General features: G+C 34.7%; 1 protein-coding gene across 1 annotated transcript in view; it reads right to left on the bottom strand.

Moving 5' to 3' along the window:
- Dach2 (dachshund family transcription factor 2) overlaps window positions 1-20,121 on the bottom strand; it is a 564,525-nt gene that overhangs the window by 105,375 nt on the left and 439,029 nt on the right. The window contains exon 6 of the mRNA XM_038316535.1: window positions 19,254-19,426. Within this exon, the coding sequence (XP_038172463.1) occupies window positions 19,254-19,426 (173 nt within the window). The remainder of the gene's footprint in view (window positions 1-19,253; window positions 19,427-20,121) is intronic.

Genomic DNA, 20,121 nt, shown 5'->3' with positions numbered 1-20,121 from the left:
AATAGTAAAGCTTATAGTCATGTTAGTTAGATTTTCTAGATATATAGAGATATATTTCAGTAAGATAGACATTCTTCATATCTTTCAAAGACTACAGAATATTCCACTTAAATGTCTTAATAACTTAGGACTTTTCATGACAATGAGACACATCTGCTCCTGGCAGCACAAGCTACTTCAAGAGAAAGATGGGCATCGAAGAGGCTACTTATGGAGTTTGATAGCCATTGGGCAAGAAAATGCTCTTGCGTGGACTGTTGCATAAACTGGACACAGCGAACCCACAGAGAGGACTGCTGAACTTACCTAAATGTGAGATGATTCTTTGGGGTTCCTGACTCATGAAAGAGTCTGCGAGACATTCTGCAGGACACAGCAGATACTGACTGAACTGCCTTTGAAATTTCATGCTTCATGGAAACGTCTGCTGGAAACTATGGGCCTGTAGGATGAAGATGGATGCCCCAACGGTACAGAGGAACTTTGGGTGACTATCAGTCAGATGCCATGCCTCTTCTAAGTGAGACAGATTGCCATGCCTCTGCTCAGGGAGAGAGATGCGATGAAGCCAGCTGCCAGGTCAGAAGTGCTGAATATTTCCCGGTAAGACACCGCTCATGGTGTTACACAGATTATTAGATATAGGTTAGTCAAGTTGTGAGAAAAAGGCTGAAAATAATGGGCCAGGCAGTGTTTAAAAGAATACAGTTTCCATGTAATTATTTTGGATAAAGCTAGCCAGTGGCTGGGAGCCGGGCGGTGGGGAGCCGGCCCACAGCAAATCACTACATATAATTATTTCGGGTGTAAAGCTAGCCGGCGGCCGGGTGGCGGGATGCAGCCCCGCTGCTTCCTTCAACAGTTCTTGATATATTTGAAGTTGAGTATTGTGTAGGATAAAAGGCAAGGATCTAGTTTCATTGATCTGTATGTATACAAACCTCACAGGCTCAGAGATCAACAATGAACAGGGGGTAGAGAGAACATAAGAACCAGAACACAAGAAGAGCTGTGAAATGTCATCCTTGTGTATGTTATAGCCATTGCCAACACAAACTCACAGAAGCTTCAGCTGCCTCCACTGGTTCAGCAGAAGACTGATGATGTAAACAATCAGTCATGAATCTGACAGAAGGATCATGGCACAATATCCTGCCTTGATAACTATCATTTACTGGGCAATCCTGAAATAAGAGTCATTATATTTAACTGTATACTCTTTGGTGAGCCACTGTGCCCAGCTCTGATAGAAAGTTCCAAACCCAAAGTCATATATACAGTCATGTATACATATATACAAAGTACTTATATACAGAGTACTTTGTTTAAATTCAGTGAAGCTACAAAACAAACAAAAGAGAAATGAATTTGGTAAAGTGATTGGTAAGGAGTGAGGAGAGGGATAGTGGATGAGAGTGATTAGGGTGTTTTTTTTTACATATGTATGATGTCAAACAAAAATTTCAATTAGTAAAATACAGGGGGAAGTATTAGTCATCCCACTAATTAGATTTGAATGTTGTTATTAATATCTAAAATGTTACGATACAATAGGAAGAGAAATAAAACTTGACAAAAATAGTTTATATTTTGTTCCAAAAATGTTTATTGGAAGGATATAATTTTGTCAAGGTTTTTTGTTTTAGCATTTTGAACTTTTATTGATATGTCTTATATGAAGAAAATATTATCTCATGAGTAACTACAAATATCTTTTTTTTTTTGATTTTTCGAGACAGGGTTTCCCGTAGTTTCTAGAGCCTGTCCTTGACCTAGCTCTTGTAGACCAGGCTGGTCTCGAACTCACAGAGATCCGCCTGCCTCTGCCTCCCGAGTGCTGGGATTAAAGGCGTGCGCCACCACCGCCCGGCTACTACAAATATCTTTGCATGGTTATAATTGTAAACATTTGTTAACATATAAGGAAAACAAATTTAAGACTTTCACTATTTATGTTCGGTGTGGGACAATTCTGTATTCTGTCAATTATGTTTTAAATAAATGCTGATTGGCCAGTAACTAGGCAAGAAGTATATGTGAGACAACCAGACAGGGAGTAGAGGTGGGGCAATTGGAACGGGAGACTTCTGGGAAGGGGGAAGTCCATTCCTCCCCAGTCCTGTACAGACACCAAAGGAGCAGGATATGACCTGCCCCGTTGAAAAAGGTACTGAGCCATGTGGCTAAATAAGAACAATAGGTCAATATAAGTTATAAGAGTTCATAAGAAGCCTGAGCTAATGGGCCAATCTGGGCCAATCAGTTTATAACGTATGTAGACTCTTTGTGTGATTTCTTTGGGACAAATAGCTGTGTGAACTGGACAGGACAGAAACCCCAACAAGCAGGCCCTCATGTTCCAAATGATGCCAACCTGTGGACAACTGCATCCACATAAAATCTGAGAGAGCTTGGGAAGTAATTCTAGACAGAAAAGAATAGAGCCTGGATGTCTGAGTTCTACATCCAGAACAGATTCAAGACTGCTGCCTGAGATGATCGAGACTCACAGAATATTCCAGTCAGGACTTGATCATAATTCTAAATTTTCTTTAGGTCCCCATAAGATTATCAGCGGCCCCAACCACAGAAAGTAGCCTGGAATACTATGCCCACATTTCCAATAAATTGACTATGGATATATTCCTTTATTTTAAAAAAAGGTGTGTGCTGGGGGAGGGGAAGTGGTGTGGGACAATTCTGTATTCTGTCAATTATGTTTTAAATAAATGCTGATTGGCCAAGTAGCCAGGCAGGAAGTATATGTGAGACAACCAGACAGGGAGTAGAGGTGGGGCAATGGGAACAGGAGACTTATGGGAAGGAGGAAGCCTATTCCTCCCTACTCCTGTCAAGACACCAAAAAAGCAGGATGTGACCTGCCCCGTTGAAAAAGGTACTGAACCATGTGGCTAACATAGATAAGAATAATGGGTTAATATAAGTTATAAGAGTTCATAAGAAGCCTGAGCTAATGGGCTAATCAGTTTATAAGGTATGTAGACTATCTGTGTGATTTCTTTGGGAAAAACAGCTGTGGGAACTGTGCAGGACAGAAACACAAACAAGCAGGCCATCATGTTACATATGTTTGCTATGTTAACTTTTCATTATGAGATGTATATAAATATGGTTTTGTGGAGTGCCTTTCATCCCACAGGATATATATTTTAAAACTGTTTCTTTTTATAATTTTTAGGTGATTTCAAAAATCTATAAGATATTCAAAGCTTAAGAATATATTACTCACAGAAGGAAAAATTTAACGGAGAGTGGGCAGAATCTCTAATGGCTCATCATCATGTATTCCAAGTGTCAGTTCATGGAATTCTAAAGCAAAATGTTAGGAAGAAATGATACTGCACAAAAGTATTTTAGCCATCACTTGTATCAATTGTATCTCCTATCTGTGCATTATCAAGGCATCTCCCCATATCCTGAGCCAACTCTTTATTTCCTTTGTATCAAAGGTCTCACTTGGAGTCTTTCTTCTCTTTTACTTTCTTTTCACTCTCTGACTCTTCAAATAGTTACCATGTTTAGGGAGCTCAACAGGGCCTCATTATCACAGAGCTAATTTGAACTCCCTTTCTCTTTAGAATCACCAGGTTTAAGAAATGGCAAGCCAGAACTTCCATCTTATTCTCTCTGTTATCCAATTTACTGTCCAAATCAGAGAATAAGTGGAGGATTCTCGTTTAATCCTTCACACACCCCCACTACTTTGTAATACTTCTGCAATACAAACAGGCTCCAGCTGGGTGATCATCTATGACTCAATATTTGAAGACATAATATGTATAACAGTAGCCTTGCAACTTCTGTAGACTTGCAAACAATCTCTTCTCGTTTGAGCTGTTCTCAAGGACTTCGATGATGCATTTTCTAATTCTTCAAGTATTTTCAGGATATCCTCACATTGATATTGTCGAGGCCACTAATCAAATAGACATACCACCCCATACCACATGGAAGAAGATGGTTTCGCTGGGATACTCCACCTCATGATGGTACAACCTTAGTTGTCTCTGTGCCCAGAGCAAAACTCCCACTGTAGCAAGAAGGTGCATTACCATATATCATAAGAGGATGGCTACCCATATGAATTACATCACCCCCACACAATACAGCCTCCAGGCAAGGGGCACAAACCACACCTTCCAAGTTCATATTTGTTTAAGTAATAACCTACATTGGGTGCTAATTTGTTATTTTAACTTTTCCTAGTATTATACAAACATTTATTCTCTGCAGATAGGGAACAGGTGACAAAACAAAGGGAAATTCCTCCATAGTCCAGTGTAGTGAACCAATGAGATTACTGGGTTTTCTTACAGATAGTTGGAAAGGGGTTATTTACAGAAGTATGGGTGACCCTCAAACAGTTGCATCATTGCAATGTACCACTCCATGATGGATACTGACATCACAGAAGCTGTATCATACTATGGAACTTTCATTTAACCTTTTGCTTTGTAAATACTCTAATCTCTCTTAAGATCATTTGTATCTGTGCTAAGCAGAAAGGTTTAACAGGCCAAGGTTTGTGACGCGTCCTTGTATTTTCTTTTAATAAAGAATGTCACTATCTCCATTATCATCATGATAGACCCTGCTACAAAAGTATTGCCTTACTAATTAGTGCCCATAGCTGACTGACCAATGTACTCACTAGTTCAACATGTCCTACCAGGCTTTACTCTATAGTTGTAAACTCATATTCACATATTGGTATTGGGTAAATTCAATGACTCACCAACAGCAAAAATATACAAATATGTGAAAGGGATGATAAGGGAAGAAGGGACTTGTCAACATGAGAGGTAAATAAACAGGGATAGTTTGAGAGTAATCAAAATGCAATATTCAAATATATGAATTTGTTAAAAAACAAATTCAATAAAAGTTACAAAGGAATAGTAAGAACTTTTCTAAGGCATTCTGATAGTCAGATTTTTTATTGCAAATCACTTTAGAGAAGTCCAGTGTCATATATCAGTTTACAGTTAGGAGTGTTTCAAAAAATCTTTATGGAACTAGAAGGTTAATTTCCCCCAAATAATGATAGCTCTATGAACAATTTCTTCTTTGCAAGTAAACACAACCATTTTTCAGCCCTATAATCAGTATGCATCTATTTAGATACTTAACTGCAATGTGCTCTGGTTCATTAGGTGGCTACTCTTGTGTCTCAGTCTAGTTAAAATTTCACAGCAAGTTAATCTGTTTTATTACAAATGAGAATGCAAGTGATAATGCCCTTACCATTTACCAAATACAGGGTTAACAGTACTTGCAACAAATCAATAAGGACATTTAAAAAGAAATTGTAAATCTAAAATCCAATCATTTTTACTCATTGATGACTTCATTTTATGTGTCATTTCTGACTTACAACCCTGTTCCTCTTTGTGTGTTTCATTCACATCCCATCAAAACCAGCTGTAGCTGCTGAAAAGCAATGCCGAACTGTCCAGATTCAAAACAGCAAAGGAGAATTTCTGAAATCAGCATACTAACACATAACTAAATACTTATTTTTCCTATAATTAGTAAAATTATTTTTAAACATAACGCTAATTCTAACAAGTATTTATATAGTCCAATGGTTAGAAATAAAAAATGAAAACACCACTATGAGAAATAACTTACCATTTCCTTATTTAGAGGTGTATCACAAATGGTTAAAGAAGACATATATCATCTTAAATAATTTTCAATTATATTGATTATTCAGACAAATAGTAGAAATTCTTAGATTCAGTTTTTACAGGGTTTAACCAAGGAAGAATCTGTGAAATTTACTTGGTTAGCATTAAAGTATCAATTTTATGAAGATAATTTACTTCATCTCCAAAAACTTTTACTTCTTTGGGTGTGGTAGTATATCCAGAATATTTCTATCATTTGATTACATGCAAGTGCACATGTGATTCATTGCCTTTTAATTATGACTACCACATTTTGACATTTTTATTCTGATACTTTATTATATTGATTATTTAAAGCATAAAATGGAATAACGTAATGTATAACTTGCCTTTTCACTTTTATTTTGTTTGAGTTAATGTTAATCTATGAATGATTTTCTAAAGGATTAAATGGCATTTCACTATTTAGGTGTAGTGTTTGGAAGTTTATCTGAATGCTATTCATTATATTCATGTATTTGTCCTGATATTTTATACGTGGTTGATATGATCTTTCTCTTTTTTCACCAGCGTTCTACAGAAACAGAACAGCTTGAAACTTGACATGTTAAATAAAATAAAGAAGGGGGGATAAAAGGTTTGTTCATTGTTTCTGCTCACTTAGATTACCACTAATTCTAGGGTATAATTTGATATCTAGACAATTGAAAGTTAAAGTAATAAAATCAGTATATTTTATAGATCTTCATAAATCCATGTTAACATTCAGTATGTGTCTCACATCATAAATTATCTCCTTTATTTAAGTTTAATAAATGAGCGTATCATTTTTCACAAACTTGGAAGAAAATAGCATAGGAGTCTATTAGGTAAAAGTAGAAAAAAAAGGGCCAATTGGTAATTGTGAATTTTCCTATTATAGAATTGGGCTTATGAATATGTATATATGTATATGTATTTAATAATTTATGAAACAATAACTCTTATCTTTTACCTTTGCAGGTGGCTTAGTAATCTACAACTAAGGAAGCATACTTTAGGTATTAGACGTTTTCATTTGTTAGTTTTGGAGTGATACTATCAATTCTAAATTGGAAAAGGCAACATAATATTGTACATCAGAAATAATGCCAGAATTGGAGTGTAGCTGGAACATACCATCATGAAAATCTAAAATTTTCTGCATGCTCTAAATGTGTAACTTATGTGAGGCTTGGATAAAGGGCCCTCTTACCTCTCCTATGTGATCAACTTATCCCAGAAGAGGATGACAGATTAAGGGAATCAACTGCAATATCTGTTCATAGCATATAAATGGGCTCAAGTGGCAGAATGCATATTCAGTGGAAAATGCATGCCTTCTAAATTATGTTGTGGACTTGGAACTTTGCCACCCACCCAAACAAATAAACAAAGACAAGCAACTCTCATCTTGGATACAGTGTATCTTCATTTCATGTCCTAAAAGATAGTAATAGCTTTGTTTTGCTATAGAACATTTAGAATAAGATTTAAGTAGTGATTTTCAGTAAAAAAAAGAATAAACACAAAAAACTCTGTGTTGACTAATTTTAATACCAGATGTTCACATGCTAATGCCACTGCCTTATGACCATTTCCTATCAATTCATTAATTGCCAGCTGCTCAACCAAACTAGAAACACAGCTAAGCAGATGATATTGGTAAACAGCCAGATAGCTGCTTCCTACTTAAATTCCTTAGATTTATCAGAGAAAACTATGGCACAAAGACATAGCAAAGCTTCTGACAATTGTAGAAAATAATATAGAAAACACCAGGGTCTCAAACTGGTATATACCTACATAGGGGTCATGATTTTTGCCTTCAGAATTTTACCACAGTAATATATAACACTTGCTAAGCTAATGATCATAATACAATTTCCAATTCATGTTATGGTTACATTACTTATTAGCTACAAATGCTAATAGCTGAGCTGACACTAAAAGGATCTGAGCCAGAACTAAAATGTACTATGTGTTTGGCATAGCAACATTCCCAAACTAGTTTCTGACAAAATAACAAGAACAGCTAAGGCAATCATTTGTTTGAAACTATTATCTTTTCCACTTGTGGAATTGAAGCATGTATTGCCGATTATTTACACTGAAAACAATTGTCCAAGCTTAATAAACATTAAATTTGTAAGCTTAATACAAATACTTTTTGAGTTCCTCACAATTCGTATTTCTGAGAGATGGAAGGCCAGTGGTTGTTATATGGCACACAGATACCTAACCTAAAAATGAAAGACTAAATAGCATAAATGATAGCATTTAATAATTATTTAAGGTAAATTAGCACTGATGTCAAATTTTCTTTATTTTTTGATTGACCTTTACAAACATCTATATAATGAATTTTAGTAGTTTTTAACCCATGTTCTCTGGGAAAGGTGCAGATCTACATTCATATTGGTATGTGCACCTTTGGACTGGGGAAATGGCTCAGCAGTTAAAAGCATATACTTCTTTTTTAGAAGATCCAAGTTTTGGTCCAAATTCCTAGGTCAGATAGAATACAACTGCCTGTAACTCCAGTTTCTTCTCTTTGTAGGCAGCTGCATGCATATACCTACACAGACACAGATACACACACACACGCATACACACACACACACAAACTATAATGAAATCTTAAAAAGTATTGTGTGCATCCTTTTCTAGTTCCCAACTACATAGAACCCACTTATTTTTAATCAAAGCACAAGCAACCACCAAGGTAAGAGAGAAGGACCCATCAATGAAAATGAGCCTAATGGTTGAGCAATTTGTAACCACATACTTACTAATAAGGGATCTCTCATAAGAACCTTTTCAAAGAGAAGTTATTCTCTTATAGTCTAGTTATAGATCATATTAGTCATAGCTATTTGATGTGGGAGGTCCTTCTGTCTATGTGTTGCTTTCATTTGTTAATGAATAAAGAAACTGCCTTGGCCTGTTGGTAGAGCAGAACTTAGGTAGGCAGGGAAAACTAAATGGCATGCTGGGAGAAAGGAGGCAGAGTCAGAGAGAAACACTATGGAGCCGCCAGAGACAGATGCTGGGAATTTTACCTGGTAAGCCACTGCCATGTGGCAATACACAGATTAATAGAAATGGGTTAAATTAAAATAAGAGTTAGCCAATAAAAAGCTATAGCTAATGGGCTAAGCAATGATTTAATTAATACCATTTCTGTGTGGTTATTTTGGGGCTAAGCTAGCTGGGCAGACGGGACGAACAAGCAGACTCCTTACAACAGCTATTACTATATGGCTTATAAAACATAATAAATTAACATTACCTTTTTATATGTATATGTATTTCTGATCTTAAGGTATTGTGATTGTGTTGCTCATTTAAAAATGTCATGTATAATTAGGAAATATAGGTTATTAATGGATAATCATCGATAATAGTCAAGCTTGTAGTCATGTTAGTTAGATTTTCTAGATATGTAGAGATATATTTCAGTGAAATAGGCATTCTTCATATCTTTCAAAGACTACAGAATATGGCATTTTAATGTTTTAATAACTTAGGGCTTTTTATGACAATGGTGCTCCTGGCAGCACCAGCTACTTCAGGAGGAAGATGGGCATCAAAGAGGCTCCTTATGGAGTTGGTTAACCATTTGGGCAAGAAACTGCTCTTGCCTGGACTGTTGCATAAACTGGACACAAACAACCCATAGAAAGAGGACTGCTGAACTTGTATAAGGTGAGATGATCTTTCGGGTTCCTGATTTATAAGAGTCTGCAAGACATTCTGCAGGATACAGAAGAAAGTGACTGAACTGTCTTTGAAATTTCCTTCTTCATGGAAAAGTTTGCTGGATACTGTGGGCCTGAAGGCTGAAGATGGATGCCCCAACAGTACAAAAGAACTTTGGGTGACTGTCCAGACAGCGAGATGTCTCTGTCATTTCTAGAGTTTGGAAGTTGCTTATTTCTTGTTTACTTAGGTAATATTATATCCTTCTGGAATCTTTGATGGAGTTGAAGAATAGATAGTTATGGTTTTCCTTAGATATGATAAAAGATAAAATAGATATAAATATTATAACTGTAATTCCTGCTTGATAACTGTTTTGTTATATGAAATTTTACTATGTTAAAGTTAAAGCCTTTCTTTTTTATTTAAACAGAAAAAGGGGAAATGATGGGGGACTCTCATTGTTTAGTAAACTGCCTTGGCTTTTTTGATAGGGCAGGATTTAGATAGGTGGAGTAGACAGAACAGAATGCTGGGAAGAAGGGAAGTTAGTCAGACGCCATGCCTCTTCTCTCTGAGTCAGATGCCATGGAGCCAGCTGCCAGGTCAGACATGCTTAATCTTTCCTGGTGAGCCACCACCTCGTGGTGTTACACAGATTATTAGAAATGGGTTAATCAAGATGTGAGAGCTAGCCAATAAGAGGCTAGAGCTAATGGGCCAAGCAGTGTTTAAAAGAATAGAGTCTCCATGTAATTATTTTGGGTGTAAACCTAGCCAGGTGGTGGAATGCAGCCCGCTGCTCCCACTACATTACCTAATACACACTAAGCACTATATACCAAGCATTGTTTCAAGTATGTTTACAAATTTTCTATCATTTAACATTACGTTAATGCTCCAAAGTAGGTATAGTTACCATCTTCATTTTATTGCAAACTAAGACACAAGGAGATTGACTAATTTGACAAGAGTCACATGATAAAGATTGACAATAGCAGTATTCATATTCACACAAATAGGTATTATGTTATACAGTCTTGTAAAAAACCTATTTATGATTAAGTCTTATTTAACAAGCAAAGTACAATGACTAAACTCCTAAATGGTATTAAAATATTAAAGTCAGGTTTTGGTCCTATATCTATTTTATTTTCATATTTTTTCAAGTTTTATGTAGCTATTATCCCTGAGGTGAAACAGTCCATCCTGGAGTATTAAGGCTTTAAAGACTCAGGAAAGAAAGAAAACTCATGGAGTTCCTAATGTAAAATTAGAAAAGCTCCTTCCAAAGGATACATAAGTAGTAACGACACTGTTGAGAACAGATTCTTTGATGAACTTGTCTGTTTGATAAATTGTGAAGGGAGCTTTATAGTTACAGCTTTCTTGAATTGTCACTAATGCTGTGGTATATATGTCAGTAACAACACTGACTTTAAATCACCTATGCTCCTAATAAGTAACTCCTCAACTTCACTTCTATAAATCAACCCAATAAATTTAATGGTTTCTTAAGCAAGATTTTGCAGATAATTTGATAGTTTATTTGGTTCTTTGTGGGTGATCACCCTATCTGAGATAAACATTTTTTTTTTTTGCATCTCCTGAGGAGGAACATCATACAACACAGATAGTGCCCAAAGACAACCTAATAACAGAACCAAAGATTAAATTTTCTAAGAATGGCTACATGCCACCACCCCTCCCAAAATAGGTATTGGTATATCCAACTAGTGGTGATCATTCTTAGGGGGTAGTGTCTCCCTGGATGATCTCAACATGTCTACCTTTTCCCACATGTTATAGGACGATGTGCTTCCTTATTGCAATGGTTGCTGTATTCTCTGAGTTGATTAACCACATTAGAGGGTCATGTGGTCTTCAACAGAACACCTAGATAACACCTTCTTCTTTATGATTGGAGTTATACACCTCCTTGTAGTATAGTTTAACACATTAGTATTAGGAAGCCTTGAAAATGAACAGACTGGCAATTAGAGAATATTCTGCAGTCCTTAATAGTAAGACAAATTTGCAGGTAAAACACTGCAGCAGTTGTGACTGTGTGGCCACTGTACTGCATAACATTATGTATAATTGAGGTTAATATGGCAGCCTGTGGGCAATTACTCATTGTATTAGGTAGAAATTATAAAGGGGAAAAGTAATATGAGTAGCATACTAAAGTGTTAATCCTCAGGTCCTAAAACTTGAAACTTATAGGAAGAGTTAGAGAGTAAATAATGAGAGAGAAAAAGGTAAAAATGTTGGACAATTCTCCTCACATATGACCTATGTAATAGAAGGAAGGGCAAACTACACTTGAACATACAGAGGGTTGCCTTAATAATGGCACAGTAATACCAGGAGTGTTCCAGATCTAAAGTGCTTAAATTGAGAAGAACTTTTAAATAGAAAATGAGTCTCTCATGACCTTGGATATAGAGGCAAACAAAATCAATCTGAGAAAAGAAAATAAATAATGAAAATACTGATTCCTCATTGAAGACAGAGGCTTCATAATCTAAGGCAATGCAAGGGGAAAAAGTCTCTGATTGACTGGCTAATATGAGTCATTAGGAACATTTGATTTTCATTTTCTGAAAATTAGGGACTAGAAGACAATGGAGATACATGAAAATTATGAAAAGACCTGGATGTGAGGTCCCTGAGCCTGATGGGTATGTGTAAACAAGAGTTGAGAAATAAGTTAATTCAACAGGATAGATGGAACTATGTGTTTTAGTGGCTTTCTTGATCCCAATGATGGAACAATATTATTATTATTATTATTATTATTATTATTATTATTATTATTATTATATAGGTGAAGCTTTGGTAAATATGAGTGATTTATTCTTTCATGAAATTTGGCACAATCAGGAAAAGGATAAGAAAATAGAAAGACAAGCAACAAGGTTTGTCCGGATCACTTGAAAGCAAATATGGCATGACCTGCACTGAGCTGGAGTTAGAGGAAATATTACAGAAAGAAAAATCTGTTCTTTTATACTTAAGACTTTATATGTAAATAACAGTTCATAAATGAGGATAAATTATTGAACAGTGCAAATTTAAAGGATTAACCTTGTCGCAGTAAGCTTTGTTCATCTTCCTACTTCAGAAAGATATATTGAAATTGTTAATTTAGTAGACGAAATTCTCAGAAATTTTGTCTAAGGAAGAGGTTCCAGTGAAAGTCACTGGAGAATTCCACACTCTGTCAGACCCAAGATTCCACCAGAATGACAGTCACAGCAGGCAAGAGAATTAGCTCATTGTGTCTAGGCTCTGTGCCAAGTCAAGCAGCTTGAATAGGGCCCACTGAGCCCATCAGGATTAGACATAGGCATCTGAAAGAGGCCCAAAGCAACACCCCAGGATAAGGAAGCTGGATGGCTCACAAAAATGATTAGAAATTATAGAAAGCTTAATATGATAAGAGCTGCCATTCACACTGCTATACCTAATATTGTTCTTTTAATGAACAATTCATACAAGTCATGGAATCTTTTTCATGCTGTATTAAACTATGTTGATGTGTTTGTTTAATATCTCCTTAGTTGCTTACCCCTGGTATCAACTGAAATCTACTTGGATTGGATGATGGTCACACTTCCTAAGGCTTGCCCATAACTCCTGTGAAAATTTTTATTTCATGGAAAGTAAAATTTTACCTTAAGGGTGTTACAGATTTGAATAAGCATCTTGCCTAACAGTAGAAGCAGAAACAGAAGCTTGAAGAGTTTGGAATAATATATTCCATGAGGGTGAGAAAAGGAAGATGGAGAAGCCACCATGCTTTGAGATTAAACTAGGGATGAATCACATCCTTAATAATAACTCTTATTTTGCTCAATGGATATACTACTAGACTGTGTTCTCAACATATACCTTTGCATCCATAAATTAGTAGAGCTCCCAGTCCTTACCAGAGACTTGTCTTCTTGAAGCAGATAGTGGTTAATATTGAGACTCAACACAACTGGTTAATGAACAGAAAATATGTGTATTTGGGATGCTTGGCCAAAATTTGACATATTTTACAAACATCACCATCAAAGACTCATGAAACATCATTTAATATGGGGCAGAAAGACTGAAAGTGCCAGAAGTTGGAGAAGACTGCTGAATAACAGTTGTCTTCTGGATATTACAAGATTGTTTCCTCATGAACTCACAGCAGTGGTAGGTGCCTTCATAAGATGGAGAATATCAAAATTTCATTAAGGAGAGGAGAGATTTTTGAAGGCCCAAAGCCTAGGTACAAAGATATTGGGAACTAATGGCTACTGGGGGAAGGAAAGCCAGTTTTTTTTATGTACGCCATCTGTGGTAGATTATCCATGCTTTAATAGCTAGTCCTACTCCCGTGCAAATACAAAGAACTAATCAGACTCAGTATATTAAAAAAAAAAGAGGACATGAAGTTGGAAGATAATATGGTTGAGGTAGTCTTGGAGGAACTGGAGAAATGGAAGGTAGATATGATCAATACACACTATATATGCATAAAATTCTAAAACACTTAAAATAAATATTTAAAAACACTACTGGCCAAGGAAAGTTAAGGTTATTATCGCTGCTACATTTGGAATTCATAACAGTTAGTATGTAAGTGACTCTTGCTCAAGATGAAATATCCTTTGGATATAGAACATGGGGACATCAAGCTTCCTCCCTACTGGCTAACTTTCAAAGTAATGATTTTGTCAATGTTGTTCTTCTAGAATTATTGTCAATAGTTCTAATGCAAACTCTGTGTGATACACTGTTAAAATGTCAAATAAGTTGTGCCTGTTGGTATAACAATGACAGGAATTTCATGAATTTTAGGAAACTTTAAGAAAATCTTTCTAAATAGATTCACAGTCCATTTCAAGGTACATAACTCTAGTCTATCACTATAAGCTAGAACAAAAGCTTGTGAGTAGGGTAGTCATAGGTCCCCATGAAGAAAGAGCTGCTATTAAATTAAGTTACATATCTGTCAAATTTCCTTCTAGGCATTTGAATTTGTATCCAAAAATTACTATTTCTATCAGCTTCAATCAGTTTTAGGGACAAAATACTTTTTTCAGTGAGTGGTATACTGCAGAAACCCTAAGAACATATGACTGTTGCTGTGACATGGTGGCTAATAGTGAGGAAGAAGGTATAGGCAGGATGCCCATGCTGAGAGTAGGAAGGTGGAGGAATTTGGGGCCAGGAAGTAAAAGAGATGTCAGGGATACACCAGAGCCCTATCAGCCAGACACAGAAGAGGAAGGAAAGTAGGGGTACAAAATGAAAGAAAGGTAAAATTCCTCATAGCAAAATGGAGCTGACTAGAAACAGGTTCGTTTACAAGAGCTAGCTGGACAAGCTGAAGCTAAGGCCGGCCATTCATAATTAATAATAAGTTACTGTGTCTTTATTTTGGAGGTGGTTGGTGGCCCCCCAAAATTTCCAACTACAATTTAAAGGTCCTAAAGAAGAATAATACAACAAGGCAGAGATATGCAATCATTTGCACACATTAATAAATTACTAAATTATGTTTACTCTCTGTTCAAATTGACAATAACAAAGGCAATAATAATTAGCAAACTCTCCTTTCTGAACAATCACAAGGCTAACTGAAATACACAGGTTGATATGTGCTTCTTTTTTAAGCATTTATTTGTTCATTTATATGTTGAATGGTGCTTGTGTGTCTGTCTGTGTTTGTGTGTGTGTGCGCACACGTGTGTGCCACAGAACATGTATAGAGGTCAGGAGAGAACTAAAGAGACTTGGTTCTCTCCTTCCAACATGCAGGTCTTAGTCAATGAATTTAGGTAATCTGGCTTCGCATAAAAAAATCCAACTCAAGGAGCCATCTTATTAGGATACCAGATTTGTTCTTAAATAGACTTATTGTTCATTGTTGAAAGATAACTGATGATTTTGGACTTTTTATCTACACTGGTTAATGCATTTCAAGCTAATGAACATTTTTGTAATGATTGAAATGTTGTTTGTTTTTAACTTTCTAATATATTAGCCACAAATAAAATGTAGTTGTTGACTAATTAAACTGAGACTAATTGCCACTGAGGAATTTTGGAATTCATTATGATTAATTGAAACAGCAACATGTAGCAAGTGTCTACTATGTCAGTTATCTGAGATATAGTTGGAATATTCTGTGAAGCTAAAATTCATTAAAAAATAATAAGCCCATAGAACTGAAGAAATCAATTAAGAGCAATAAAAAATTCTTTTCATATGCTCAAGACTTCAAAACACATCTATAATTTCTTTTCCCTTTTGGGAGGAAGGAAACTTTTTCACACTGTGGTGGAAATATTTATATAAATTGAAGAAAATGGTTCAAATCCTATTGTGTCCAACCATCTACAAAATTGAGGTCATTCTTTATTAAAGGACCAGGTATAAATTAAATTCATAATCAAACTGCTTATTCCTTTTTGAAGATTTTGCAAAATTTTAATATTATGTTTTCCTATAAATGGATAGGCAAACAGATTGGACATGTTTGTTTCTGTTTAGCTTAAGGAACATTCAGGAATTAACCTAGAAATGCTAGTTTGCAAAAGATTTCATATTTTTAAAGCTTTAAGACAAATGTGTTCTGTTGAAGCCTATTCCTCAAAAGTCAATGTTAAATATTTTGTAATTTTGTGATTTAATTGCTTTACTTTTAAAGAGCATGGAATCAATCATGGTGAGAATATTTGTGTTATGAAAATTGACTTAAGTCAAGGTGTGTGTGTATGTGTGTGTGTGTGTGTGTGTGGTCAGTAGAACAGGTTTTGCTTTCGAGAGATGATTTCCAGGTGCACCACTGAATAATAGCTTAAATATTAGAGCTAGAAACCTGAACATGTAAATCAATGATAGGAATCAAGACTCTTTTATTTGTATAAAATATTCAATGTAATTTGACTAAGCACATAAGACATTCATAATTAAGTACACTAAATGTTATGGTAAATTCAATTTTTGAGCATTCAAAAAGGTAAACACGCATTGTAACAAGATGAAAATAATGTATATGTGTGTATATATATATGTGTGTGTGTGTGTGTGTGTGTGTGTGTGTGTGTGTGTGTGTATGTGTATTCTGGAAATCATACTTGTTTCTACCCCATAACATTCAATGCTCTATTTTTGAAATTATAAAATATTATAATATTTCTCCTTTCCCTCCATCCTTCCCAGAATTCTCATACACACTCATTGCTATCAAATTCATGGTTTCTCTTTTATAAATTGTTACTACATTCATATGTGTATTCATTTTAAGGTTGCTCACCTTCCTGGACTTAGGGGGAGCTGGGAGGACCTTGGACTTAACATAGTGAAGGGAACCCTGATGGCTCTTTGGCTTGGAGAGGGGCGGAGTAGGGGTATGGGTGGAAGGGAGGGGAGGGAAGGGGGAGGAAGAGGGGAGGAGATGGAAATTTTTAATAAAAAAATGAGAAAAAAAAGAAATTTGAAAATTGGAGACAATTACAGCATATTAACTTATTGTCAGTTTGTAAACACAGAGATAAAAATAAACTGGAAATTAATATATACAGTTTGGCAAGTATTTTGTGAATTTTCATGAATTGAGTAAAATTAAGTTCACTGGCTTTTTGAAACTTATTCCCTCATTTTACATATCAAATGTTGATATTTGTCTGTATTTTAAATTGATTCTACTAAATAATAAACCAAGAAGTTTTTATGAAGGAAGCCACTGACACATTACTGAAAATAATGTAAACTTGTCATAAAGAAGCCAAATTTCATACTTAAAACATTTATTTCCATATATTAAATGTTAATATATATGATTATGTATATTTTGGACAAATGATGAATTTAATTTAGGCATTTTATAAAACAATGAGGAACATTTATTTAAGTGTATTTGGTTAAACTTCTAGCAGAAATTATTCTATGAATATAAATGAAGAAATATGACTTTATTCTAATAGTTTCTAGATCCTCAAGTATTATTATAATAAAACTTCTCAATCCAATGCCCACACAATATAACAGATTGAACTTTAAGTGTGTGTTTCACAAAAACAAGTTCTTTCCAAATAATTTCTTTTAAAATAAAGATGAACATTCAAAATGTACCTTCTTACATTTTGGTATCATATTACTAACTTTCTATATTTTAATAGAACTTCCTAACTTTTTGTGACGTTTCATATTAGTAGCTATATAGTTTCAAAATAATAGAAATTTATTCAATTGTTTAAGTAATGTCTTTGGGTATTTTGTTTACAAAAGCAACTGTAATTCTCAGAAAAAAAACTATGTGAAAAATTCAAACAAATAAGACAATCAACACATTCAGAGCTACATATAGTAAGCAGACTTCCATTTGACTGAAATATATGAGACTTTATAAAAATGACCACTTTCCAAGTTGAAGTCCATCAACTGTAATGATTCCCTAACATTATATCACTTCTTCTCCAGGTTTGTTCTCATATATGTCTCCTCTGAATTCCTCTATTATTTGGCTATTTTCATACATTATCTATTAGTTTATCTTAATAAAAGTTAATAAAAGTTAATTTTTTTAGAGTACTCATTTACCTCATATTCAGGCTGTGAATTCTTATATGTCTGAAAATATATCTTATCCCTTTCCTTTACTGATCAATATATATTTGGGGTACAATATTTGTTAAATAAATGAAGAGAAGGAACTAACTAATGGGCTTGACTGATTGACTTTCTCTGAACATCCTGTAAACTCTTATATCATCTCCTCATCAAAAGAAAATACATATTGGAATGTATAGTTTATTTGCTACTTGAAATAGAACAAAAGATGAATCAAAATAACAGGAAACAGTAGTAATTATAACGTATTATTTGTTTCTTATCACCTAGTTGCCGCAAAATTTTGAAAAATTATGACATGTGATTTTGACTGTTAATCAAATTATTATAACTTATTAGTGTTTGCTGGGCTTTTAATTTTATATATGCATGTATACATATACATGTATAGTCTGCTTGCACAATTGTGTATGCATGTGTAGCTCAGGGCATGTGATCAATTGTCTTTCACCATTTATTTCCTCTTACATTTTATAACAGTGTCTCACAGAATAAGGTGCTCACTTACAGTCTAGAATGATTGGAAACCATGCTCCTTAGATATGGCTATCTTTACCCTGCCAGAGCTTGGTTGACAAAGCTACATGACAATGGCTGGCTATTTTATGTGGTGTTGGTTATCTGAACTAAGGTCTTCATGCTTGGGGGGTGGTAGCACATTATCATCTGAGCCATTTACCCAGCCATGCTGTATTGATTTTAACAATTTTTTTTCATATTATCTCTAGCTATCCAATGGATAGAAAGGATAGAAAATTACTGTGATTTTCAGTTTACAATTGAAGAAATACATTTAGGAGTGTGAAGTATTGTAATTCAGGTCATTCAATCAATCAGTGGCAAACTAGAATTGTGGTCAAAGCCTGCCTGAATATAACTAAAGTACAGTGAAGAATACCTTACATTTTTTCTCAGACTTAAAAAATTGTACAGTGGTTTTGCATAGCCTCATCCCATAAATGAGATTGTGTACTCTGTAATCCTCCACCCTGTGATTACTTTGGCTGCATATCCTATACGCCGTGCATTTGATTTCAAAACACAAGACTTGAATAAAAGAGAGATCTGTGGCAGTCGAAAGAAAACAAACCCAAACAATAGCAAAACATGGCAGGCCTATTAAAAAAACCAAATTAAAAATCACTGCACAGTAGTGGAGTCAATAAACTATGTGTTATAACTGACGATTTAGTGGTAATGCTGATATTTATCAAGCTTGTATATAATCAATACCTTTGTTTTCTTCAGAATAATGATTCCTACCTTTATAACAGAGGCACCAGCTCTGGAGAGTGGACTGTGAATCTGAGCTGCAGCAGCCATGTTGGCAATAGTATTGAGATGATTCATCTGATTCATTGCCATGGCAACTGATGCAGGAGGTAAGCTGACTGGAAGTAGGGGATGAGGCATCATCATAAATGGCAGATCCAGACCTAAAAGAGACAGTGTTCGTTAAAGTTGTTACATTATGACACTAAGAAGGTTTTCTAAAGCATCTTTATTCACTATTATTTCACTATTATTTGCATTTCATAATTGTTTTAATATATGCTAGTTACATTTTGTGCCATGAATTGTATCAGTAGGATTTTACAATGCTTAAAAAATCTCAAAAATCTCTCTATGTTCACATATTTCCTGTTATTTCACTTTCTTTAACAGATTTATTAGGTGAGTTAATAAGGCAAGACACATATTACCCAAGGTTCATATTATTAAAGAAAATAATGCTTTAATAAAAGTAATGTTTATAATTGCAATTTGAAATCTAATAAAAAATAAATATCATGCTAAAATAAAAAAAACTCCTTTCCATTTTAATAGTAAATGTCAATGTTTTTAAATATTAGCAGGATTTCAATGCTTTCTACTATAAATTGAAATAATGTTCATATGTTTTAGATATCTTAAATAATAACTCAATATTATGCATTCTACTTTTGATAGTCATATATATCATTCGGTAAAATGTTACAAACTAAAATAGTTGTTTATGGACTTCTTCTCATGTTGGCAGAGTTTAAAGCCATCATTGAACAGATGCAAGATATAGTTAGACTAACTATGTGGATGTTAGCATTTTATTAACAAAAATGTATTTACAAATTGTTTTGCTACAGTACTCTTC

The sequence above is a fragment of the Arvicola amphibius genome, chromosome X (genome assembly GCF_903992535.2).
Source record: "Arvicola amphibius chromosome X, mArvAmp1.2, whole genome shotgun sequence".
Taxonomy (NCBI): Eukaryota; Metazoa; Chordata; class Mammalia; order Rodentia; family Cricetidae; genus Arvicola; species Arvicola amphibius.
Note: the sequence above shows the minus strand (reverse complement) of the source record. Positions and strands in the feature narration are given on the sequence as shown.